The sequence below is a fragment of the Sitodiplosis mosellana genome, unplaced genomic scaffold (genome assembly GCF_009176505.1).
Source record: "Sitodiplosis mosellana isolate CC-2019 unplaced genomic scaffold, AAFC_SMos_1.0 Smas_scaffold_52, whole genome shotgun sequence".
Lineage (NCBI taxonomy): Eukaryota > Metazoa > Arthropoda > Insecta > Diptera > Cecidomyiidae > Sitodiplosis > Sitodiplosis mosellana.
Window position 1 is genome coordinate 260,248 of NW_022595294.1, and position 27,318 is coordinate 287,565.

General features: G+C 36.0%; 4 protein-coding genes across 6 annotated transcripts; all 4 read left to right on the forward strand.

The window, feature by feature from the left end:
* The first annotated feature begins 3,649 nt into the window (after positions 1 to 3,649).
* LOC129570328 (toll-like receptor Tollo) lies at positions 3,650 to 6,891 on the forward strand. The gene is made up of 2 exons (XM_055449889.1): positions 3,650 to 5,432; positions 5,513 to 6,891. The coding sequence occupies exons 1-2, from the start codon at positions 3,686 to 3,688 to the stop codon at positions 5,929 to 5,931; spliced, it is 2,166 nt and encodes a 721-aa protein (XP_055305864.1). The 5' UTR covers positions 3,650 to 3,685; the 3' UTR covers positions 5,932 to 6,891.
* Positions 6,892 to 7,450: 559 nt separating this feature from the next.
* Positions 7,451 to 10,876, forward strand: LOC129570334 (ankyrin repeat, PH and SEC7 domain containing protein secG-like). Of its 2 annotated transcripts, none has more exons than XM_055449897.1 (11): positions 7,451 to 7,535; positions 7,837 to 7,988; positions 8,060 to 8,097; positions 8,170 to 8,268; positions 9,193 to 9,294; positions 9,452 to 9,550; positions 9,613 to 9,711; positions 9,795 to 9,893; positions 9,961 to 10,065; positions 10,156 to 10,254; positions 10,334 to 10,876. In XM_055449897.1, the coding sequence occupies exons 2-11, from the start codon at positions 7,900 to 7,902 to the stop codon at positions 10,381 to 10,383; spliced, it is 879 nt and encodes a 292-aa protein (XP_055305872.1). In that variant the 5' UTR covers positions 7,451 to 7,535; positions 7,837 to 7,899; the 3' UTR covers positions 10,384 to 10,876. The 2 variants fall into 2 exon arrangements, with proteins under 2 accessions (XP_055305872.1, XP_055305871.1); XM_055449896.1 differs by having other exon boundaries at positions 7,491 to 7,535; positions 7,893 to 7,988; positions 10,334 to 10,558.
* Positions 10,877 to 11,773: 897 nt separating this feature from the next.
* LOC129570333 (phenoloxidase 2) lies at positions 11,774 to 15,031 on the forward strand. The gene is made up of 7 exons (XM_055449895.1): positions 11,774 to 12,218; positions 12,371 to 12,615; positions 12,685 to 12,781; positions 12,948 to 13,658; positions 13,746 to 13,926; positions 14,016 to 14,271; positions 14,589 to 15,031. The coding sequence occupies exons 1-7, from the start codon at positions 11,832 to 11,834 to the stop codon at positions 14,797 to 14,799; spliced, it is 2,088 nt and encodes a 695-aa protein (XP_055305870.1). The 5' UTR covers positions 11,774 to 11,831; the 3' UTR covers positions 14,800 to 15,031.
* A 1,893-nt stretch (positions 15,032 to 16,924) lies between these two features.
* LOC129570332 (unconventional myosin-Vb) lies at positions 16,925 to 27,318 on the forward strand (the record flags this gene model as incomplete). Of its 2 annotated transcripts, XM_055449893.1 has the most annotated exon segments (9): positions 17,409 to 18,611; positions 18,995 to 19,239; positions 21,337 to 22,627; positions 23,247 to 23,340; positions 23,774 to 23,991; positions 24,324 to 24,347; positions 25,501 to 25,614; positions 25,781 to 26,056; positions 26,225 to 27,318. In XM_055449893.1, coding segments are annotated over 9 exon segments (3,386 nt in total), but the record flags the coding sequence as incomplete, so codon positions are not given.

The following is a 27,318-nucleotide window of genomic DNA, read 5'->3' on the forward strand; positions in this document are numbered from 1 at the left end:
GACATCGACTGTTTTGAGGAGTTTTTTGAGTGGCTGTCAATACGTAATTTGCTTTTGCTTCGCCAAACGTGCAAACGACTGAAACAAGTCGTCGACTGCTTCATCAAAACGCGTTATCCAGCAGTGAAAATTGGCTTCGGCATCATTACGATTAAAAAAGACAATTTCGATGAAATTCGACAACTTGACCCGATCAAAGTGAAAATGATCCAAGAGGCTACAGTCGATGTGGGCAAGATGACTGGAAAAAAGATTGATAAATTGACAGGAATTTCGGCTCAGTTGCAAAGATTGGAGCTCATTGGAGTAACCAAGGTTTACGAATCGATTCTTAAGTGGTGTACAAATTTGAAATATTCATCCGTTACTACCTCGGTCCATGGGCCAAAAACAGGCAAAGGATATGAATGGCTACTGCATCAGTATCTGTCGATTGAACACATAAAAATGGGTTACAATTTACGTTACTGGATACCGATATGACAGAGCTGAGAATATTTCTCCAATCTAATCCAAACATTCAAACATCCGTCGACTCGGTAACTCTTCACGCAAATTGCAACTGCTTTTTGGGATCAAACATTAAAATCGACCGTTTAAGCGTTTACATTCGGGACTATACCGAGCTTGATGTGGTTTACAGTTTACTTAATCAATTATACGAACAAGGTATCCACAAGCGATTGCATCTGCTCCTTTCTTTCGTCCGTGGTCAAGCAGACATGGATCGAATCACATTGATACGTGGAATGGATAAACTAAGTTTGTTCAGTGTCAAGTTAGGCAGAGGATTAACAAATGCCACCGATGCTCGATTTGCGAGAACTATACATTGAGAATGGTTTTAATTTTGATTTACAGAATGTGGACGTGGACTCTGTGGCAAAGAATCTTGTGAACGAGTTTACTTTGATGTCGGTAGCACTGACATCATTATGCCATTCATGCGACATGCTCCGAAGGTGAAGGAAATTAAAGTCGATTATCTAGAAGAAAGTGCCCATTTCAACGAAGTTATAGGTGTCATCGATCTGCTGGCATTGAACTAAGAGTGGAAAAGGATTGGCTGGTGCATGCAAGGTTACGATTTATGTTGAGGAAGCGATTTTCCGATGGACGAAATTTGAAATGACAAAGACTGAATTAAGTTTGGTCATTCACAAACGAGCTCAAGCTGTCGAATGGACCCATAAAGACTTAAATACAGAAATAGCCAAATAAAGGAAATGTCGAAATGAATTAAGCAAAATTTGAAATTGAAAATTCCAAGGAAAAATGGTAATCCAAAAAAAAAAAACCGAACTAATTTCATTGAAACTGTCGTGGGATCAAAAAGAATGGAAATTATAGAAAAAAACGTAGAGAATTGTTCAAAAATGTGCTGGCATTCAAAGAAATATTGTTCGACATTGAAACGCAAAATAGAATTTTATTCGTTACTCTTAGGTTTATACAACATTTCAAAAACCGAAATGCAACTTGAATAACACAAGTTGTAAATATGTTGCCAAAATGTTTTTGCAACGTGTTTTTATATGATGAAAGTCTAGATGGAAGCTAAGAAGTTCCTGCAACATTACTACAATGAAAAATTCAATAAAATGATTGCTTCTTTTTTTTCAACCAAATATTTCGTACTTCAACAAAAATAGGTCACATAATTTTTTTTTCTTCGGAAAGCTATCGTTCTTTTACTTTGAAATCGCCTCAGATTCCATTCCATATCACTGATACTCCAACACTTTGACGCATTTAAGTTGATTCGGTGTGCTTTTTGATAATATTACAGCTTACCCAGTTGGTTCATCCCAATCGGCCAAAACATAATAACTAGTTACTCAGATAGAAAATCGTTTAGGCGGGGAATTCGATTACCTTCATCACAAATGCCCGAGCAGTTGATCTTTGCTTAGGAAAAAAAATATAGACCAAAGCACATTTTTTAGTGTGATATTCAAACGACACAATTTAATTCATTTTCGCTCCTGTAGATAGCAATAAACATTTATTTTTCAATTGCCATTCTTGAACTCTGTTCGTTAATGAAAAAAGAAAACAGTAAGACAAATGGCAAACGTCTGTTTAAGGCGCTGATAAACAGCGCGTTTTAATTCTGTTTTCAGCGAATGAGTCAGCGATAGCTTTTGAGTATGCGTTAAAAGGATAAGTGTCTGCTCCGTTTTAATGCATGATTATTATATCTATATAATGAATGTGTTATGTCATTCATACATCCATTAAGTGAACATGTTACCGCGAACGTAATATAAGAGACGTATAAGATCATTGCCATTGGGTTTATGGTGACCAACGATTAGATCATATTGCTTGTTTTCAATAAAATTGTCAATTAATGAGCAGACAACAGAAAAAAAAACTACCCATTCATGCCCATTGAATTCGATGCAATGCTTCTGAATTGATGTTGTAATTGAATGTTTAAATCAAATCTTCGTTTCATTTTTTCCACTTAAAGAAACTTAAGTGCACTTTATCGAAAAATCTCTAGCGAGTTAGTCACAAATTTATAAAATAAGAATTCCACACAATCGGCATGGCATGAGTGTACTTTTTTGGCAACGATTAATTTTTATCGTTTTTTTTTCCTCGGGAAGTCGTCTGTAATTGAAAACTGATCTACATTTTTATTAGCACTACATGGAATGTAGAATACATGGAATATAGGCTATTGCATTTGTTTTTTTTTCCCAAGAAATTTTTAAGACTCTTTAGGCCTTATTTTTGGACCGAAAATTAACTCTTCTTTCTATCCAAAGTTCTAATTTGAAATAAAGCAATTACGCCTAATTACAAAAATATAATAATGTCATGTTCATGTAATTCATGTTTGAGATAACTCAAAAAAATTTTTTAATATTATTTTAATTCTCAATGTGAACTAATGTACAATCCACGCTCACATTATCGTTCCCAAAACCAAAATAAAATAATTAATTATACCATAATTTATTTAATTAATATATATTAATATTTATTTATATATCCATATGATTTATAACCAAATTTTTTAATGTTTCTCTTCCATATTTAATTTTTTCAAAGTACGGCAATTTAGTGAAAGATTTATCTAATGAACTTTTTGTCCGGGTCAAACATTATTGATTTTGATTACAATAATTTTCATAAAATACAGAAATGTATACTTCGATTGAAACTACATTCCATGTAGTGCTTGAATGAATAATTTGATGGGAAAATCAAATTAACGTTAAAAAAAAAACCATTTTAAACAACGCAAAAAGAACGCAGAGAGGAGCGAAGCGACGATCTGCGGTCTTGTTTTACTTTATCTTTGTTCCATTAGCTTGGCATTTTGGCAGTTGATGCAAAAAAAAATTATCTGAATTTAGCTGAATTCCAGTTCCATGATGGTTTGAACAGTTTGAAATTGTCCGTTCAAGATATGGGTTGTGAGAAAAAGATTGGTGTCCATCAAAGGAATCATTGTTGGGGAGAGAAATGTTTTTTGAATTAAATCAATTCAAGTAGTCTTGGTCAGTAGTCTTGTATTGTACACAATAAATGAACAATCAAAGAACAAAAAAAAATCAGCGAATTTCAAAAAAACTGTAATATCGATATATAATAGAAAATCGAAGTGAAAAGAAGTGCGATGCATATTTTAGTATTTTCATCATATTTGCTAATATGTTTCGGTGCAGCAATGCAGGAATATCCAGTAACCACGCCGAGTTCGTTGAATAGCTTAACAGGAAGTGGGCAAATAACAAAAGTGTTATCAAAAACATGTTCAAATGAAGTGATAAATTCGAATCAAACCAAGTTAAATTTGTGTTGTTGTACATTGGACGAAATCAACAATGTGATAGAACATCATCCATTTCTATCCAGATTGAACATTTCGAATTCTGAATTCAATACAACATCAACTGTATTAAAACATGCAACTCTAAGCGAACTCATTGCCTCACACAATGAAATACGTACCATTTCATCGTCATTCTTTAATGGATTACCGAATTTAACTTTAATCGATTTGTCTTACAATCAAATTAAATACATTGACGGTCGTACATTCAAGGATCTAACACAACTGTTCCACATCGACTTATCCAACAATAACATTGCCATACTTCATAGAGAGACATTTATGAAAAATACACGTTTGAAACAAATCGTATTGCGAAATAACCCGTTCAACGCTGGATGTGATTTTATCAAGTTGGGAATGAGAACTGCCGTGTATTTATCGTGGGAAAGTATTGATTTTAATATGAAATGCTTTGACCGATCCTTTTATCAGAACATAATCCATATCAACCCAGATATTGACACCAATGCCGTCTTTCCCACCTCCCGCCTTAATATTGCATTGCATTGCAAACAACAGAGTTTTAAACTGGTCACCGAATTGGATTTAAATCGCAAACAAATTGAAAATGTCGGTGATCTGTTGATTTGTTTAACCGCATCGCTTAAAAAACTGAATTTGAATGGGAATCACATTGGACAATTGGACTCTGCCGCCTTTCATCCATTTATCAATTTAACAAATTTAAATATCGGCGATACTGGTTTGGAAAAATTCGATTTCAACAGTTTGTCTCACTTAAATAAATTGGAAAAACTTGATATTTCTCGGAATAAAATCAGAAAATTTGATAATTCATCCAAGTTGAAGGTGTTTCAACATTTAACCCATTTAAATATCGAAAGAAATCATCTGGAAAATGCACAAGAACTTATTCAATACTTAAGCCCATCAATTGTCAATGTGAATTTATCCGACAATAATGTCGGACATCTGAATGCATCGATGGCCGAACATTTAAACAATGTAAAAGTTTTGAATTTGAGCAATACCAATCTTAGAATCCAAAATATAAACATGTTTGAAAACATCTCATTGGAGGCACTTGACATTTCTTACAATCGATTGGAAAATACCGATTTCAACATGAAGAATGTGTGGCAATTGAAAGTATTTCGAGCGGCTTACTGCAATATATCGAACGCATTTGACTTGATCAAACTATTCGGATCATCGCTTCTCCAGCTAGACCTATCTGGAAACATTCAACACGCAATGAACATCGATTTTGAGCCATTCGAACGATTGACTGGCCTTGAAGTACTCAACATTTCTTTCAACAATCTGCAAGAAATCGATTTGTCCTATATAAAAAGTCCAGATTTAAAGGAAATTTACTTAGATGGCAATAATTTGATTAACATTGATGGATTATTCCACTCAACTGCGAGTGCAGCCAAAATTTCAATAATGAATAATCAATTTTCATGTGAAGATCTGAAGAATTTGGCTTTTCAACTGAAGAACGATGAACAGATTGTGTACGGAAATTGTGAACCAAAAAACTATTACGGCAAAAATGGTGGATTGATTGGAAATGTGCATAGCAAACCGAATGAAAGTGGTACCGAGATAAAAGGTGTGTGATTTAATATATAGGGTTAATCTTTTACATTTAAGAACATAAATTGAACGTAATTGTTAATTCTTTTGATTCAGTTGCATCAACATTTCCAGATACAAATACTGGCTGGATGATATATGTGATTTTTGTATTGGGCATCACAGTTATCATGTTTATGGTCGACTATTTCATTTGTCGTGGCCATAGATTCATGCAATACCCGATAAATAAGAATAAAAAGCCAATCGTATTGTCCGATAGAAATAAAGAAACCATAGAATTTCGCATGACCAAGAGTACCATATACGAAGGGTCTTCATCATTATCTTCATCAGATGATGTCAGTAATTTTTACGATGAAATACTCAACCAAGACGTCGTGCCTAAGAACACCTATGATCATCTAAACTTCCCCATTTGGCCTGGTCGCATTCCATTTTCAACTGAAACTCATTATGACAAGCCCGTATCCAAACGGGTGCTACATGGTGCTGAGCTCGAAGTGAATGATTAAATTGAGTTGGAGGATCCTCTGAGAAAGTAGTTGAATACATTTTTTTTTGTCATCGATAAGAGTGTAGGTATATTAATTTTAGACAGTGGCAAACACTACTGTGCTGCAAGCGAATCTGTCAATTTCGACAAATAGTTTGTATGCATCATGCATGATGATAATAATCATCATAATTTTATGTTATTTAATAAGCGTACCAAATATAATTTTAAATCTCCATTATCACACATCAAAATATGTAATTTCGTCATTCCTGGTTTCTGAACTGTATTGCGCTGTAATTGCTAGAAAAAATATATCATATATTGTTGTTTTCTTCCGCGGGAAGTGCGTCAAATCGCATTTACGACAATTTTTTTCAAGAAATTGTTCACAATAAATTTGATAATATTCCAGAAATATTTCAATGTTTGACATCCTGTTTACACCGGAATTTGATATATTTTCTCTACACTACCGCGCAAAAATTTGGTCTTTCTATATGAAATGTATGTTTGCTATATGTTTTGAGTTATTCAGCCCAAATTTAGTTATAAACCGTATGAAATTTTTTTGAAGATGAGATTTGGCCAGCCCATGCTTTTGATCAACATTTTATAACGGATTTATCTTGGTTACTTGGTTAAATGCTGGATGATTTTGATACTTTATGCCAAATATGTTTTTCATTTTTTACTTTGACATCCTATCCAGTGATGCAAATAACTTTTGAACCTGGTGGCCTATTCAAAAAATCAATTTTGGCCGCCGCATATGACAGTTTCCCAAAAAAAACCATACGCCGGCCAAATTTCACATTAAAAATCTTCCATTCGGTCAGAATTGGAGTAGGTTTTCATATTGGACACTGAATTTGGGTGAAATATGGAGAAAAAACGTGGCAACAATACAATTTCATATGGAAACACCAAACTTTTGCAAGGTACTGTACAATGTACATACTAAGACGCAGTAATTTTTATAAAAATTATAAATATCAAGTATTTAACTTTAAATAATTTAAAAAAAATCAGAGCATTGAAGCAGCTGGCTATGTGGCGCTACCAATGAATAGATCTGTTCAACAGCAGCTGTTGGTTGCGTGCATATTCGCTGTGACGCGCCGTCGTTCATTCAACGATTCTGACCCATAGTGTTTGTCTCTTACATTCACACGGAAACAGACAGAATTTGGGAAGAAACAGACAGAGAAGCATATACAACACACGAGACACATCGTAAGCGACGCGCGCGTGCACACACATAGCTGCCGTTCGTGTCTCGTGTGTTGTATACGCTTCTCTTTCTGTTTTTTGTGTGAATGCAAGAGACAAACACTATGTGTCAGAATCGTTGAATGAATGACCGCGCATCACAGCGAATATGCACGCAACCAACAGCTGCTGTTGAACAGATCTGTTCACCAGAAGCGCTACACAGCCAGCTGCTTCAATGCTCTGAAAAATGCGTAGGAAAAAAAACGATTCCTTCCGGGAAATGAAAATTAGTATAAAAGGCGTTTTGAATCTGAATGATTTAGTAAGGATGTATACATTATTTCAGTTACATACTTTTTTTTTGTCAATAATTTGCATTCAAAATTCCAATTGAAATTTTTTAAATTCGTAAGTGAAGAAGGGGAAAAACACAATATCGATGTTATTTTGAAATTAGAAATAGTTCCAATTCAATTTGAACCATTGCGACAAACAAATTCCCTCAGAATATTTTAGTTTTAAAGTGCAACATAAAGTTTTTTTTTTCATATGGAGTTGTTGTTGTAAACTCTATATAAAAAAAAAAAAAATTATGTTGCACTTTGAAACTAAAATATTCTGAGGGAATTTGTTTGTCGCAACGGTTCATTTGTCGTATGGATCAAAAACTGTTTTGTGACAAGACTTATCTTTTACTTGAATAATAAAGTTTTCATAAACGAAATAAGTATCGACTTGTATTTTCTATATCGGAAAAATTTTGAGATATAAAATGATTAAAATGATGTCGTGGTTCGTGATCACCGTTTTTGCATTCGGTTTTATTTCTGCATCCACAATACCAGTTGCTCAGCAAGATCGGTGAGTTGAAACTAATAAACTCAAACTAGTATGATTTTGACGATTTTTCCTTTAATTTTCTACTCATCCAGAATGAATCTGTTCCTGTTGCGTACCGCAATTGAGAAAGGTGTGTTAAAAATTATACCTTGAATTTGTTGAGACTGTTTTAAATTTTGAGCCAAAAAAAAAAACACTCTAGGTAATGTAAGTGAAACCATGCGTTTAATTCAACAAGGAATAGATCTAAATGCTCGATTTGACGATGGACAATCTCCAATTCATTTTGCTGCAGAGATGGGTAAGTGACAGTAGAACAATAATATTAGTTTTCTACACAACCGTGTCGTGTGAGAAACGTATTGAGATCGCCTTAGATTTTAAGATACCTTAAAAACCCGTTTTTTCGATTTTTGAACTCCAAAAAATGTGAATCCAGCGTTTTGTTAAGGTCATAGGGTAGGTGCGTGGTAAACAAAAATACGGTAACAAATTTGCTATGTTCGAAATTATAGAAAAGTGAGTATTGGAATTGCCCGTTTAAAATATGATTCTTCACTCATTTTAATGCATGAAGCATGAAAAGCATGAAAAGTTGTGGTTTGATTAAGACATAAAATAAGGAATTAGATAAACAGACATGGAAAAACTAGAAGAAATAGTGTAGAGAAGTTCACCTTACGAATGTGAGGAAATTTATTCTATTTCATTGTGTCCAAAACGCATAGAAACAGTATCGCATAAGGCAGTTATCGCATAATTATCGCTCGATAATTTTCTGCATGTGGTGCCGCAGAATACGATACTTGAATAGCTTTTGTTTTACGACGCACGCTTGCGTTCGTTTCGTTACATGTGCAAAGTACGAAGGCTATTCAAACTGCGGCAACACAAGCAGGAAGTTATGGAGCGATATTTTTGCGATAACTGCCTTATGTGATACTGTTTCTATGAGTCTTGGACACATTGTTATCAAGATCATCCAAAGTGTTTGTTCAAGATCTATGATGTTTTTGATAGCAAATGATCTTAAGTAAAGATCCAAGTAATTTAAACTTATATATAAGAGACGTAATTCTATTATAATGAATTTCTCACATATCAATTTGTGTTCATCAAGATTGAATTTAATTAAGGTCTGAATGAAAATGCTTTAATAACATTAAAGTTGCGATAGTTATATTATCCACCATTATATAACAGCTTATTGAATTTAATTGAACAGGTAATTTGAATGTTATTGAAACTCTGATTGATCATGGCTCAAATGTCAACGATAGAGATGATGATACCCAGCAGACACCTCTTCATTTTGCTGCAGAGAAGGGTAAGTGACAGTAGAACAATAATATTAGTTTTCCACACAACCGTGTCGTGTGAGAAATGTAGCTGCTTACAATGGTTTGCATATTTTGTATGTGCATTTACATGAACATTCAAATTAATTTCTTATTTATGGCAAAATCAATGTCATCACATTTTAGGCCATGCGGATGTTGTCAAATATCTCATCCAACACGGAGCTTTGGTTAACGTCAAAGATAGTGATGGAGGGACTCCACTTCATGAAGTGGGTTGGAATGGTAATTGTTTACAGTTTTTTTCTATGTCGAAGCTCAAATATTAAATTTGTTCAATCATCCAGTTGATGCGAACGTTACCAATGTTCTCATAAAGTACGGTGCGAATGTTAATGCTGAGGATTATAGTGGGACTACGCCGCTTCATAGAGTTGCCTTATTGGGTAAATACATGCCATTTCATTATTGTTTTTTTTTTTTCTTCAAATATTTCTTTTTCATTTTCATTCATTCTTGACAAAATCAGGTGTGCCCGATGTTGCCAGAATCTTAATAGAGCATGGTGCCAATGTCAATGCTATAGACAGGAGTGGAACATCCGTACTTCACAAGGCCGCCAGCAATAGTAATTATGTGATATTTTATTTGTTTTTGAAAATCCTAATAAAAGTTACGATTGTCGTCCAATGTAGGTAGAGCGAAGGTCACTGAAGTTCTTATCAAACATGGAGCCCATATTGATGCCATCGATTTTTCAAATGGACAAATGACTCCGATTCATTATGCCGTGGCACAGGGTAATTGTCGCAATGATTTTATTATCATTTTTTTAATGTTCATGTAACATGAACTAGATTTGGAATAATATTTATGAATTTCTAATGCAGGACTGGGTGATGTTGTAAAAGTTCTCATTGATAATGGGGCCAACGTAAATGCTAAGAGTAAATTTGGCAAAATGCCGCTTGATTTCGTTGCGCCGAATGGTAATTTCATAGATTTTCTATTTATTTTCACCACATATAGAACAATTGAGGATATTTTGATCCATTTCAATCATTTTAGGTGAGGAACATATAGAAAAAATGCTCATCGAAAAAGGTGCACATCATTGAAGTTGCCAGTGAAAAAATAGTACGATTCAATGTGTCCAAAATGCATATTTTCAAGATAGATAGATATCTAATATCGTGCGATATTTCCTAGCGGACGCTTAATACACACTGCCGCATTATCCTATACTAAATCAAAGTTCCGCCGCACACATAGGAAAAAACGAATGCAAGCAAGCGATGCGAATATTCTGTTATGCTGCTTTTCTTTATGTGTACGACGGGACGTTGATTCAGAATGACATAATGTCTGTGAAGCGTTCGAAAGCAAATATTGTACGATAATAGGGAGATACTTGTCTTATGCGATATTGAAAATATGCTTTTTGGACACATTGCCACAATTGAATCAATTTAATCGATTTTTTAAAACATTTTTTGGTCAATCACAAATCCCAAAGTCATTCTATTTCTTAAATAGTTGAGACAAAATATGTAATAATGCTAAGAGAATAAAGAAAATGGAAATTTTTGCCTCGAGCCTCGAGATAAATCATTTATCACTAGATTCTCGAATAAGTTTCAAGCTTTACAAGGTGAGTGTACAAAGCAGCAGCAGAAGCAGCAGTAGAAACAACAGTTGCAGCTACTTTAGATTGATAGATTTAAGTAAAATTTTCACAACATTTTTGATTGAATATTCTACGGCAATAATTCAAATTATTTTCGAGGCAAAAAAAACTTATTTGAAATTTTCAATTTTTTTCTCTCGCACGGGAATTGTAACTGAGGCTTAACTTGCTGCTACACAATACCGATCTATATATATTGAAAACATTGAGCAGAACATTAAAAATCAATAATCGTACAATAATGATGCAAGAATTATTTATTGAGTGAGCATGAAGCCAAAGTTCATACATAGCTGAAGGGCTATAGAATTCGATTAATATTAATTGACCTCATTCTGCATTTAAAACACAACTAAAAGTATCACAAATTCTCACAAACATTGCGTACAACATTAAAACACGCAAAAATGGCCACAAATACGGCGTTTATATCGCAAATACTATCCGTTTGAATATTTACTCTGGTTCTCTATGCAGTGTATAGATTGTCAACGCTTGATTTGTGGTCACAAATTTATCGGATGCTACAATCATAGGAAAAAATGTGGGAATTTGTGGTAGTTGAAATGCATTAGCATACAAAATATTTGCGAGGCATGGGAAAACATTGCCCATACGGATGTAGGATAGTTTTTTGTTCATTCTGGCTTTGGAATTCCAGCCACATTTAGTTACAAAACGGAAACGACCTTTATTCGCTAACCAGGTTTCAATGGACGGAAATCGCCACAAACTGAGTTGTGGTTGCAGAAACGTAAAACTGTGATAACATCCAATTACACATGTATATAAATGAACAAACTTTTGCTCGAATCGAAGAGTAGTCGAATAATCGTTGGTTTGAAAAGAAGTGGTGTTCAATCAGAAAAATTCATCGCGATGTCTGCAGAACAGAGTGGAATAACAGATGGTATACGATTACTTTTTCAGCGTCCAAACGAGCCATTATTCACTGTGAAAGACAATGGCAAAACCGTTTTTGAGCTACCATCAAACTTTTATACGGAACGTTACGAAACTATTGGAGCTTCCTTGAGCACTCGAATTGGAGAAGACGTTGAGAAAACAATACATTTGCGACCAATCCAGCAACTGAACCTAGATTTTACGAAGTCAATTCAATTGCGTGGTTCCTTTTCACTGTTTATTAAAAGCCATCAGGTTATTGCGGGCGAATTGATAAAAATATTTTTAGATTCATCTGAGGAAGACTTCATTTCGACAGCAGCCTTCATCAAAGATCGCGTTAATCCATATTTATTTTTGGTAAGAACGACTCAACAATAGTGAAGAATAGTGAAATGTTACCTCAATGGAATATGCAATGAAAAATTGTCGTGATGGAAAATTAACGTTTAAATTGTGATATGAATTCCATTTTTTATGAATATAAATTTGAATTAAATTAATCATTTCAGTACTCATTAGCCACTGCTGTGCAGCATCGAAATGATACACAGAATCTATCATTGCCATCGATTGTTCAACAATTTCCCGATCAATTTGTGGACTCGTCGGTGTTTCCGCGCGCTAGAGAAGAAGGTTCTCTAGTACCGGCTGAAAGTCGTATTCCAATCGAGATAAAAATGAATTTTACAGCATCGGATCGTGAACCAGAACAACGTTTGGCCTATTTTCGTGAAGACATCGGCGTCAATATGCAGTAATTTCTTTTATGGATGAGAACATTCAGTTAAAGATAAAAATTAAATCTGATTTTTTTCTAATTTAGCCACTGGCATTGGCATCTCGTATATCCAGGTGAAGGCCCATTAAATGTTGTGAACAAAGATCGACGTGGTGAACTGTTCTACTATATGCACAGTCAAGTGAGTGAAGCACTCACTTCATTCACTGATGATATCATCGGTATTTTCATCATTTTTACATGCATTTTCATCACATTTCAAGCTCAAAACGTTTTCAACACTATTTCAATGCTTTGAATCTAAGAAAACCAATTAATTGACATTCAAATTTTTAAAACTCCCAAAGCTCGTGGCCCGTTATAACAACGAACGTTTTTGCAATCATTTGGAAAGCGTTAAACCGTTGAATAATTTCCGTGAACGCATCAAAGAGGGATACTTTCCGAAAATTGTACGAAGTTTAAACAATCGTGCATATCCAGCGCGTCCAGACAATGCCCAATTACAGGATCTGCATCGCGATGATGATAATACGGAAATTGCTGACTTGGAACGATGGCGTGATCGAATTCATCAAGCAATTGATCAGGGTTATGTCGTTGAGCAAGGCACCAATCAACACATTCCACTCGACGAAACGAACGGAATTAATATTCTGGGTAATGTGTTGGAAGCGAGTGCGATATCACCAAATCGGCAATTGTATGGGAATCTACATAATTTGGGCCATAATGTTATTGCATACGTTCACGATCCCGATGGTACACATTTGGAAGATTACGGCGTTATGGCTGACGTAACCACGGCGATGAGAGATCCAGTTTTTTATCGCTGGCACGCATTTATCAATTCGATCTGTGTTAAATTCAAAAATACTCTGCGGTCTTATCAACCGAATGAGCTATTGTTTGAAGGTGTTGCTGTGAATTCGGTTGATGTGCAAATTACAACGCAATCAAAAAGCACCATACCAAATCTGCTGTTAACTTATTGGCAAAAGTCAGATGTGGATCTGGGAGCTGGTTTAGATTTTGGTCCCGGCAATGTTTATGCACAAGTAATTGACTTTTGATCAGCAGTCGAATTCCTTATCTTCCTTTTTTACTTATGATTTCTTCTTCCTTTTCTTTTCCATTATCCTCAGTTCACTCATTTACAGCACGCACCCTTTGAATACCGCATAAATATTACAAATGATGCGTCTGTGCCCAAACAAGGCACTTGCCGCATATTTTTAATCCCGAAATTCGATGAAAGAGGTGAAGCACTGCGCTTCCGTGAACAGCGATCTTTTGCCGTTGAAATGGACAAGTTTGTGATTAATTGTAAGAGTATGAACAATTGCGTTACATCAAAAAGAATATTTTTTAATTAATTTTTTCCCTCAAATTTTTCATTTTCTCTTTGTGTGAAGTAAATCCAGGAGCAAACGAGATCCGTCGACGTTCGGAACAATCGAGTGTGACAATTCCATATGAACGATCATTCAGGCGTATTGGAAGTGAATACCAACCAAAGAATGGCGAAGAACTGGCTCAATTCCAATTTTGTGGTTGTGGGTGGCCACAACATATGCTTCTGCCGAAAGGAACTCCAGCAGGCACCAAGTATGACATTTTCGTTATGGTCAGCTCATATGAACATGATCGCGTCGATCAAGTGTTAGATAGGTAACTTTTTTTAAAAATTTATTTGAAAAAAAAAAAAGATTTTATACAAAGAACCATATGGTTCTACATCAAGCTCTGATGTGGACAGCATTGTTTGATATATCACAGTGAATATTGTTTGGGTTAAAAAAAAAACTGAGCAGATTTTTCATGGTACTGAGTCCTTTCCACTGATATGCATTCCAAAGCTGTTCGCATATGGCCCAAATGAAACACAGTGTGATCCAAACCGGGGGCACTTCAAATGTCACTCGATCTGAACACACACACACTCATACAAAATAATCAAAACTCTTTACCTTTACATTTCATTCTAGCGGTGTACTATGTAACGATTCGTTTTCATTTTGTGGATTAAGGAACAAAAAATATCCTGACGCCCGTCCCATGGGCTATCCATTTGATAAAAATTCACAATTCAACAATCTGGACATTGGATCATTGACGGAATTTACTGAACATTTGACAAATGCGACTCTAGGTGAATGTTCGATTCGTTTCACAGATGCAGTCATCGATCGTGTTTAAGTGCGCTCTGCTTCAAAAATTTGTTTCATTTGAATTTTGCTTACTATTCATGCGATTGACTGATGCTGATTGCGTGAAGTTTACTCCGTAATAACCGAATGATGTAAATAAAGTGAAAAATAAAACAATCGTCTGATCATCTTATCTTACATTTATGTAATTGAATCGACGATATTCAGACATTCCAAAGCAAAAAATGCGTTTAATAAATGCGAAATGTTTATAATACAAACTTTGTAGCTCCACATTTTCAATATTGCATTCATAGCAGTACAAACTTAAGGGAGTCATCTTGATCTTTCTCTCTCTCTTCGAATTTTCTTCTAAACAAATTCAGCTATGATCGAAAAGAATCAACTTGAATACATTAGGACACATCAATTACACCCAGTTAATTTTTCAACGAAATTGAATTAAATTCCCTTTAAATCGGTTATTATTCGCAAAAGCAATGAAACACAAGAATTTATTTCATTTTTCCGTCACTTTCCCCTCAAAGATGTGAGTGAGCTCCAAGAATTCAGCAGTCGATTTGTCATTTTTGTGTTCATAAACATTGTTAGCATTTTTAGGTCTTCGCTTGGTCGACAGTGTCTGATCGACTCAACATTGTTTTCCAGTTTAATGAGCAACAAATTTCAAACGCAACATTCACAGCACCCGACCTATTCATTCCGACCAACAACAGAACTAACCTCTGAACATTTCACTCATTGCGAAATGTCGGCGGCAAAGTAACAACCTAAAAAAAACGGTGGTATTTCGGAATGAATGAGCAAAGTAAAAACCGTTTGCATTCTTGGTAAATAACACTTGAGTAAATGTTGCTTATTAAGAAAAAAACACGCGGCTTAACAACAGAATGCTAGTGATCAGAGCAATCAAAACAAATAATATATACACCGTGCGAATTAATTAAAACGTATGTACACAAGCCGAAAAACACACGAACCGACCATTTACAGCGATCTAAGAGCCAGAGCAGCCACATCGCCTGCGTTGAATATAAAAAAAAATTAATGCTTTGCCTAATTTGCATTACAAAAGGTATCGAGAATGAGAGAAATAGAAATTAATTATTGTTGATTATAGTCTAATTCAAATTCAAGCAATTTTTTTCATTTCATCTTTCATTCTGTATCGCTTTTTATACCATTCTAAATCGATCCATTCGGTGGTATTTCGAATATATGCTCTTTTCGTAATCATTTATTCCGATAAGTTTCAATTTGCTACGTTGTGTTCAATGAACATTTCTTAAGACGCATTCAGCATGGCAATAAATTTCAAACGGATTGTGCCAACTGTTTATCTATCGTTTTTTTTTTTGCGATAAGCACAAACACTAAATTTGTTCTTCATTTCGAAATTTGAATTCAGTTTAACGTGTTTTTTTAAACGTTGTTTGTGTTACATTTACGTGATGTCAATGTTCTGCCGAGCGGCAAGACTTTTTTTTCTTGTGACCGCGCCAAGTGACAAGACAGTGGAGTTCTTCTTCGTCTTCTTTCATAAACTTCTATAGTCTCTTTTGGAAGTCTTCAAAGTATGTCTCGATGTGTTTTGTCCGTAGGTGTACATATTTGTTTTGTTTAGAAGAGAATTTACCGGGCAATTTATCACTAAATTCAAAACAATTGGCCATTTATCATCAATGTTGTAAAAGTGGGCTATTTTGAAAACACACTCAGGCTATCGCACTGGTAATCGGCCGCAAAAACGGTTTGAAATGATGTCCACCGTACGAATGAGAGACCCAAATATCGCAATCGCTCTTCACGACGCTGAAAATGTTCCAATGAGACACGAACCGAAGAAACAATCATGCAACAATGAAAACCGTTGCCGAGAGAGAGAGATAGAGAAACATGAATGTGTGAAGAAATTTTGAGCGTGTAGAAAAAAATGCGGAAATTGTTTGAAATTTGAAAGCGCGCTAGACACACAGGTCACGATTCGGCTGTGTTTGTGTGTGTTTGTGTACACTGTTCTTTTTGTTCCATTGGATTGAATAGAGACATTTAAAAGCCACAACAATATACCGCTTGAAACCGTACACACAATTTTGGCGATGAATAAAAACAAATGCGGCGTTTGATGTGTGGAAAAAAGTCGAACGGCCGACGAGATGGTGTGGGTAAAGGGCAGCCGGAGAAGAGGCGAACAAAGTTGTGGTGATTGTGTGTGAGAACAGAGAGAGAGAGAGAGAGAGAGAGAGAGAGAGAGAGAGAGAGTGACGGAATCGAAGAGAGAAAAACTAAAACAGAAAATGATTGAAAGAGAAAAAATCAGAAGAGAACGGAGCGAAATGAAGCAAAAAAACGCAAACAGACGAAGAAACCGATCGAACAAAAAAAAACTAGGTAGCGAAAAAGAGAAGAAAAAGAGGCAAAAAACAGAAACAAAAACATAGCAATGCTAGCACATGGTTTGCACGTACTTCGCATACATGCACAGACCGCGCGCGACTGTTCAAGCATTCGGTTGCAATGCACACTTACGATGCGGCTCGTGCTTTTGTGTGTGAATCACTCGAATGCTGTTGCTTTCACAGCTGTCAAAGTACTACCATACAAAAGAGAGCGGCCGACCGAACGGGAGAAAGAGAAAGACGTAGCACCAAAGCAACGTGTGCACTTTGTGTTTTTGTATTGTTCCGTGTACGCTATTTCTTTCTTTCTTTCATTCTTCTGTTCACCTCTTCTCTAATCAATATTGTTGTTATACTTTGTTTTTCCATTTCGTTTGCGTTGCTGTTTGTCGGTGGCCCGAGTCGTGTGCTAGTCTCAGTAGTACAAAGGCACGAGTAAAAGTCGACAGCATTTCTCTCGGTTCACGCTGTCTGTTTATTCCATATATTTATTTATTTTTCTTCTGTAGATAAGTTTTTTTTTCGCTGCGCTAATTTGTGTCCGATTCATCGGAATAAACGGCAGCATTTTTGTTTTGTTTTGTTTCGTCTATGGTGCTATCGCTATTGTCAAACAAACAATCACTATCAGATTGATTGTTTCGTCGAATTGGACTCTCTTTTATGTTAATTGTGTTAGTTCAGTGCAATCAGTGATTGCCAATCACAAAGTGCTCATTCTCGTTAAATGTGACGAAATCAAAAGTGTTCAACACGTGAAGCAGAAAAAAAAAATTGTGTCAAAAATTTGTAGCCGAGAAGGAATTTGGTTCGTCGATTGTACAGAAAAATTTGAAACAGATTGCATATTGTTTGTGCAAATTAAAGCATTTTGAAATTGTTTGAGCCCAGCTGAAAAATTCATAAATTTACTCGTACCAAAGTGAAGAATTCCGGAATTTAGATCGGAAAAAGAGAAGAAATAAGGAATTTTAATCGTGCAAAAGTGGCAAATTTATAAATTTTTTTGCACAACAGGAATTTTACTAAAAAAAAAAGAAACGAATGTTCAGTGAAATGTCGAAAATGTCGTGAATTTTGTGTTGACGTACCCCAAAATCGATCGAGTGTGTGAATGTTTTTTCCCGTGGCCACTCAAGAAAAAAACGCGCACACACACACACGCAGCGACAATAAGATCACATTCTTATTGGACGGTGGCTATGGAATTGTTGTTGCACTGTGTCAGTGTGAATGGGAAAAGAATAAGAAGAAGAAGACAAACCGACAACGAAGACGAGAAGAAGCAAAAAAGCATACGAAAGACACACGAAGTAACCGTAACGAAACGTATAAACGTCACACACTCCAGCACCTAATTAAGTGGCCCAAGAGTTTCGAGTACGACAAGATTACGAAATAATCTACAATTATGGCAAAACGACACACTGCTTATATTACGGTAATTCTCTAATTCATGTAACAAATCTATTTCTCGCTTCGTCTCTCGTTCATTTGGCGCGGTCGCGGCCGCTGCTGCCACCGCTGTTATCGTCGTGGAAGTTGTTGTGTGTTGCGCACTGCATGTGAGAAATTTAATACATTCATGGACGCGCGATATATGATGTAATTTGTGCGGTTTCTTTCGTTTCGTTTTTTCATTTCTTACTACTCTGACACAGAAAATTCAAGTGATATTTGTTATTATTTTTTAAACAAAATGCGTGTGTGTTTTTTCACCCATTGCGACATACATAATTTGTTTTGTGTGACTGAGTTTTTTTTTTGTTTATCGCTGATTTCTCAATTGGTGTGTGCGATTTTTCTATCGTTGTTTTTGTGCAGGGTGCACGAGTCTGGATACCGAATGCAACCACAGTGTGGGAAGGCGCTCAACTGGTTGACGACTTTCATGAAGGCGATAAACAATTGAAAATTTGCTGCGATGCCGGCGACGAGCGTGTCATTGAAATACGAACCGATAATGATTTGCCATTGCTACGGAATCCAGCTATTCTCATTGGACAAAATGATCTTACCGCCTTATCATATCTACACGAACCGGACGTTTTGCACACACTTGAAGTGAGGTGAGTAATGCGAATGAAATACAAAGCAACAAAAACGCATTTTTTTTCTGCTGAAACAATTTCATTCATGCAACATGAATATAACACATGTTTATTCAAATCGAATGGAATGTTTGCCGCGAGATTAATCAACACACTGATTCATATTAAATTATCACAATGGCATTCAGAGATAAGCGAAGAAAGCGACTATTTAGCTGCGAATTAGCAGAAATTCGCATTTTTCGGGGCAATTTGCTTTTGTTTACGAAACAAAACAATTTCGATCCGTGCAATTTGAACCATGGAATTCGATACGTAACATTCAATCGACCGCTATATAATAGCTTTTAACCGTGAAAAACCGACTGGATTTGAACTTTTGAACCGAATCATTCGGAAGTTGAATGCGCAATTTTGTGGGTGAACGAAAATGCTCGCTGATTGGATTTAAAATGAGCGAATTGATTTTCGATTTGATTAAAATTGATGAGTTTGTTGAAATATTAGATGGTTTTTGGTAGAAAATGGGCGGTTTTGTTGAAAAATTTGACTTTTTAAATTCAAAATTAGGCATTTTCACCTGAAAGTGGAAATGTTTATATAAATCTGCATACAAAAAATCGATTCCAAAATGATTTCAATAAAAAAAATTCGAACGTTCCATGAAGATTGGCAAATCGAATTGGCATGGGTTGAAAATCCATATCATGTTTTGAAACGTACGTAATTCCGAATTATCAATTTGTTCGTGGAATCATCATTAATGATGGAAATTCGAATTTGTATTGGAAATGGGGCCATTTTTGATACAACATCAAGACTTGAGACGTTCAAAATATTGAACTTGTACGAAAAAATCAATGTAAATTACTTAAATTCAACGATCAAGTGTTATTATACTGTCTCCATGAACATTGAATCAATTTTCCATTGTGCTAATGCTATTTTGAGAGGTACAGTCTGTTCATTTCGTGTCATTTTGTACATTTTTTGCTAATTTCGAGTCACCTCCAGTGATTTTTGCATTTTTCCGTGATTTTTGCATTTTTCCGTGATTTTCTGACTTTCAAAGCATTTTCCCGAAGGTAATAACAGCCTTTCTTCTTCAGATACCATCTTTGGCGCCTTTGAAGCCATTTTAAATTGCCCAAAGCTAATGATAGTGCGCGACGATTCATAATTTATGAACAGTCAATAATGATCATTGATCAGTGTTCGATCTGAAAATTATAGACAGTTTTTGATAGGTACTTAAATCTTCTTCTTCATTTCGATCATATCGCAAACCTAAGACATCTTCAGTTTCCAATTTTAGCTCCCGTTCATCGATCTCTACTTTCAACTAAAAGTCTTTGAACTTTGCATCATCTTCCGAAATATCGTTCGAATCACACTTCTGTTGAATACAACTTTGAAACACGAAAATGTTGAACATTTTAATGTTCGAATCACACATACGCTCAATCATTAATGTCAATCACGATCAGATCTATAAAAAAATCACACGCTAAACGGGAATTGTCATCTCTAAATAAAAGTCAAGCAATCACGCTTTTGAATGCATTAATACAATGTTAACGATTTGTTTAATTGACTCCAGTTGATGGAAATTGCATGATAATCGAATGGTTTGGTTTATCGAATCGTCAACTTTGATCGGCTTTAGTGCTCGAATTCTCGTGTTGAAATTCTCAGACGTATTTCAATTAAACTCATTTTTCCATCAAGATTAGCGAAGAAAAGCTCGAAAAGAAATGCTTAGAGTATTGCATTTTTGAAACGATTATCTTTATTAATTTTTTTTTACTTTAAATTTTTTCTTTGAAAAATCTTTTTTTACTCCATTTTCTGTACAAAATTCTTCATTTTTGGGATCAAATCTTGACTTTTTCACTCATTTGTCAATAGTTAATCAGTAATTTTTTTTTATTTGTTCGAATTTTGATTCTTTTCTGACATTTGTCTCCAAAATTGTGAAAATTTGTCCAAAGTTTTACTCCAAAAATCAACGATTATTCAGAATTTTCATTCAAAATTTCAATAACTTTCAATTTTTTTCTCCTAACTTGAACTTCCGATTGTCATCTCTTTGTCATTCCGAAATTTCCGTTTCAGATTCTGTGATCGTCAGACAATCTACACGTATTGTGGTATCGTTTTAGTGGCCATAAATCCATATGCGGAGTTGCCATTGTATGGTCCGGACATCATTCGGATGTATCGAGGTCAGACGCACCAAAGTCTGGAGCCGCACATATTTGCGGTGGCTGAAGAGGCTTATGCGAAATTGGAGCGCGAAAAATGTGATCTCAGTATAATTGTATCGGGTGAATCGGGTGCTGGTAAAACGGTATCAGCCAAGTATGCGATGCGATATTTTGCAGCGGTTGGCGGCAATGAATTCGAAACGCAAATTGAACGCAAGATTTTGGCCAGTAATCCGATTATGGAAGCCATCGGCAATGCAAAAACCACACGTAACGACAATAGCTCGAGGTTTGGAAAGTTCACCAAGCTGCTGTTCACCAATCGAATGAATGTGATGTCATTGACAGGAGCCACAATGAACACATATCTGTTGGAGAAATCGCGTGTTGTGTTCCAAGCGCCGGGTGAACGAAACTATCACATATTTTATCAGCTGTGTGCGGCCCGTGATCAATGGCCCGAATTGATGTTGGATCATCAGCAAACGTTTCGGTATTTGAATCAAGGGAATACACCAAACATCAATCGTGTTTCGGATTTGGATCAATTCTCTGAAACGGTGGCTGCACTGGATACGCTCGGGTTCACAGCCGGTGATGTCGACGACATCGTTAAGACGTGTGCTGCCATTTTGCACTTGGGCAATGTCAACATTGCGCCGCATAAACGCAATTCCAAAGAAGCCGATCAAGAAGAATGCGACATTTCCAGCGATGATTTGCATTTGAACCTCTTCGCCGATATTATGCAAGTCGACCGGGAACAGCTACGCAAGTGGCTGATTACACGACAAATTGAATCGATTAACGAACACGTTCTGATTCCGATGAATCAAATTGCAGCGGAAACGGCACGTGATGCGCTCGCCAAACATATTTATGCAAAACTGTTTACACACATCGTCAATATTGTGAATAAGAATCTGGAAAGTGGCCATAAACAGCACTGCTTCATTGGCGTTCTCGATATTTATGGATTTGAAACGTTCGATATCAATTCGTTTGAACAGTTTTGCATCAACTATGCCAACGAGAAATTGCAGCAGCAATTCAATCAACATATCTTCAAACTGGAACAAGAGCAGTATTTGAGCGAGGGCATCGATTGGACCATGATCGACTTTTATGACAATCAACCGTGCATCGAACTCATTGAATCGAAATTGGGCATCCTGGATTTACTGGACGAAGAATGTCGGGTGAGTGATTGGAGTTTCTTGTTTTTTGTTTCGCATTTCTTGCCGTTGGATCATTGAAAGTGATTTTAACTTTGCCGCGAACCATTTTTTTTCTTTACCGACAGGTTTAAAAACTCCATTAGCCCATCGATTGAGCTAATTTGGTTCATTTCAATTTCTATTCGATTGAATTGGTGGACTTTGTTCAGAAGTAGCTCAAAGTCGGTGCAAGACTTAAGCTTGAACTTTGAACTAATTTTTCTTTCTCCACTCATTTTTTTCCCTCATTTTTGAATCAAATCCAAAGAACTTTACGTCTGTCTTCATTCTGTTCCAACCATTTTTACGGCTTTCTTCATTGAATCTTTGAATGAAGTTCATTCTATTTCGATTCCTTATTGTGTCTTTCTTCGTTCTTTTTCAATTCCTTAGAATTCGCTCATTTCCAACAGACGCTGTGTCTTCGCTTTATTTCAAACTAACAAAAAGAAGAAACACATAAGAGCTCGGAAATCCATTAAAAGTTCATAAAAGTACTGAAAGAGTTGTTTTTTTCCGCTTTGAGCTCGATCTATTTTCGATTTGTTCGCATTTATTGAATTTAATAACAATAACTATACAATTTTGCCAATTGAAACAGGTGCCAAGAGGTTCAGACGAATCGTGGGTGGGGAAACTGAATGAAAAATGTGCCAAATACAAGCATTTTGAAAGAGCTCGCTTCGGTAATGCGTGTAAGTATACGTTGACTTTTACTTTACCTCACTTTCGGTGTCTGTTTTGCTTTTTCATTCTTTCTGCGTGTTATTTTCGATACTTATTCGATGATTGGTTATTGTTTTTCATTAAACAAACGCAAAATTCTGTATTTTCAATCCAATTTTTGTCATTTTCTATGGAACAAAGAAGAATGAAGTTGTCTTTTTTCATCCAATTTTTCAGTAAGCATGCTTACGGTAGCAGCTGACCTCAAAGAATCTTTTTTCAATTATTTGTTCGTAACGTAATCAGTTTGAAGAAAAAAATCAATTGAATAATGTTCAATGAACGTGTATTTTCCCCGAAAAAATCAAACCAATTCCATTTCCCAATATTAAAAAATTCCATGGAGAGCAATGTTCAATGAAACACTCAAAATTCTAATCCGCCTCCCATTTATCGTTTCAGCCTTCGTAATCAAACATTTCTCGGACACCGTGCAGTATCAATCGACGGGATTCTTGGAGAAAAATCGCGACACAATCTCAAAGGAGCTGGTGAATGTGATGCGAGAGTCAAATTTGCCCATTTGCCGTACGTTGATAGCGTTGGAAGAGCGTACTTCGTCGCATGGCAAAGAAACCAGTCTTGATGGTCGTGTCAAGATCAACGCCGCCAAACATTTGGTAAACAATCCGGTTTTTATTACTTTTCGGGTGAATTTTTATGTTCCAAAGAACAACACACTTCTCTGTGGACTTTTGTTAGATTGAATTCTATTTCTTTGAATTTTATTTGATTACATTTCTTCTGGAGTTTTTTTTTCTTCCAAAGTTTTACTTCAGTTTGAAACAAAAACTCCAAGTTTGAATTAATTTAGCACGTTTTTTCCTTCACCGTGTGTGTGTGTGTGTGTTCTGTTTCTATTTTTCCATTTGAAACCTTTTGATTATCATTTTTATGGCCCACTGTCTGATGGTTTAATGATTTTATGTTTGTCGCTGTTTCTCTGTTTCAGGAATCGAAACCCGCGCCGAAAAGAGTTAGTCCGACTTTGAACGTTATCTCCTTGTTCATTTGCATCTATAAATATAACACAGGCAGAGAGAGAGAGAGAGAGAGAGACTAATTTTTGCGCTAGATTTTAGATAAGACGGTCATGGTTTTAATCGATATCTCTCTCCCTCTCACTCACTAATGACCTCTGTGCATAAAATACACACTTTCTTTCGATAAATCGATATAATTCCGCTTGAATATCGCTGATATCAGCAAAGATAACAATGGCAAATGGTTTTGATAACTTTTTCTTTACCTTAAATGGCACCAAGCCGATTTCTAATCGCAAACTAACCAACTCGATACACCGTTTTTCTTTGTTTTTTGGCCTACGGTGCGGTTTTTTTGGTTGAATTTACACTTTTTCGGGATTTTTTTTTCCATTTTTTTTGTATAAATCTCCAATTTCTTCTTTTTTCCCGATATTTTGCCTTTATTTTCTTTAATTTGCACAATTTTCTGACTTGGAATATAATATTTCATTTAACCTTTATTTATTAAAATGCATTTTATATCCACAAATTATTCAGTTCATATATAACATAAATTGATGAATTCCGATTTGTTCGATTTAAAATTCATCATGCAAACATCGTTTTCGAATCGTTTTTTAATTTTCGAATAAATATTGACATAATAATTAATATTAATTTATGAATTTTACATTCATTTAAAACATTTCATTGAGTAAAAGTGCACCGTGGGAATTCGAGAAAGGTGTTTGATTGATAACTTTTCGATGGCTTCGACTTAGTTACTTTCGTTCAAGCCACCCTATTTTCTTTCCATTGATTAAGTTTGGCTTGAGCATGGCAGACCTTTATGACAACTTTATTAGTTTTAAGACGTTATCTACTCTCTTTTAAACGGTTTAATCTCTTCAAACTGTTAACAGCTTTGGTGATAGGACCATTTAAGCATTCTCATTTTTTATGATGGGACGAAATGGTGTCATTTTGATTCTCTCATTTTCGATCCGACATTTTCTTAACAATTCCACAACCTTTATTCATCCTTTATTACTTTATTTTAAGCCATTTAATCATAAAACGGTGTCTGTTCAAGCAACCTACTAACTGGGGTTTTGGTTTACCATATTTACGTACAAACAACTAATGTCAAATCTCTTCAAATAGGTTCAACCGTCAAAACAACACAAACACACCGTGGGAACACAGTTTCGAGACAGTCTTACGAAATTGATCTCAACACTGCATGCCACCACTCCGCATTATGTTCGTTGCATCAAGGTAATTTTGACATTTTTTCGGTTCTAACCCAATCGCATACCAACTTAAACAAAAACGAACATTAATGTTCGAATACTCTCAATCAAATACGACTCAACCCAATTTGCTTTAAACTCAAAATTTTATTCAAAAACTAATCCCATGCTTTTCACTCATTTCTCTTCAGCCAAATGACGACAAAGTCGCCTTCAAATGGGAATGCCAGAAAATAGTGCAACAGTTACGAGCTTGTGGTGTCTTGGAGACAGTTCGAATTTCGGCCGCTGGTTTTCCATCACGATGGACGTATGAGAATTTCTTCAGTCGTTACTTTTTGCTGTGTAAATTGAGCCAGAGCAGTGACGACGAACGGGGGTCATGCGCACACATTGTTCAAAATTACATCACCGATGAGGATAAATACCGATTTGGACACACGCAGATATTCTTTCGCGCTGGTCAGGTGAGGTGTTGAGTCAACACAGTTGGCACTCTTTCTGAAAAAGCTTCGAATTCGGAAGAAAATGTCGGCTTTTGTTTATTTTTATTTTTTCATCAAAATGTCCTGTTCTATCCAAATTTTGATCTGAATGAAAATCTAACTCATCTCTCCCCTTGTTCCATTCACCAGGTGGCATTGCTAGAGCAAATCCGAACGGACTTACGGAAACGATATATAATCCTCGTACAATCGATGGTGCGTCGATTCATTGCGCGAAAGAAGTTCCTGCGAAACAAGCAGTTGGCATTGGGATTGCAACGATATTGTCGTGGCTATTTGGCGCGTTGCAAGGCGCAGTCGATACGTCGCGAACGTGCTGTGGTTGTGGTTCAGCGACGAGTACGTGGTTGGTTGTGCCGAGTGAAATACCAGCGCGTCCTAAGTTCGGTTCTTTTGATTCAAACGTATGGCCGTGGTTTGCTGGCGCGTCGCTTGTTTGCTGTTCAAATGGACAACTACAAAGCGACTGTCATCCAGCGCTATTGCCGTGGTTATTTGGCGCGAAAAGCCTTTACCGAACGCAAACGCAAAATTATCATCGGTCAATCGGCCATTCGTCGTTTCTTGGCTCGTCGTCAATTCAAGAAACTGAAGGCCGAAGCGCGAACCATAACCCACATGCAGAAAATGTACAAAGGTCTTGAGAACAAAATCATTTCGCTGCAGCAGAGAATCGATGAGCTCACCAAATCCAATCAACAGCTATCAAAACAAGCGGCTGAAGTGCCTGAGCTCCACACCAAATTGGAAGCAAAGAAACAGATCGAAGATGAATTCAACAAATTCAAGGCACATGCCCAGATTCTTGAGAACCAAGTCGAAACGTTGAATAAACAATTGGACGAAGAGAGAGATGAAAAACTGGCTGCTTTGGATGAAAAAGCCAAAGAGGAAGCGGAATTTAAGCAGAAGTTCTTTGCGATTAGCGCTGAAAATGAACATTTGAACCGGAAAATTGAAGAACTCCAAGAAAATCAAAAGGAGGTAGCGTCTGCCGAACGATCACAAGTGCTGTCCGATTTGGATGACAACGAAATTCATCAAGCTTATCAGAAAATCGCACAGGAGAAGGAACAATTGGAGAAAGAGAACTTCTTACTTAGCCAAGAGGTCGATCGACTTAGTCGATTACAGCCAAACTCGTACTTGTCACATTCTAGATCGGTTAGCAACGTTTCTAGCGTGAATATTGACGAAGATTTTGGTTATGCATCAGCCAAAAA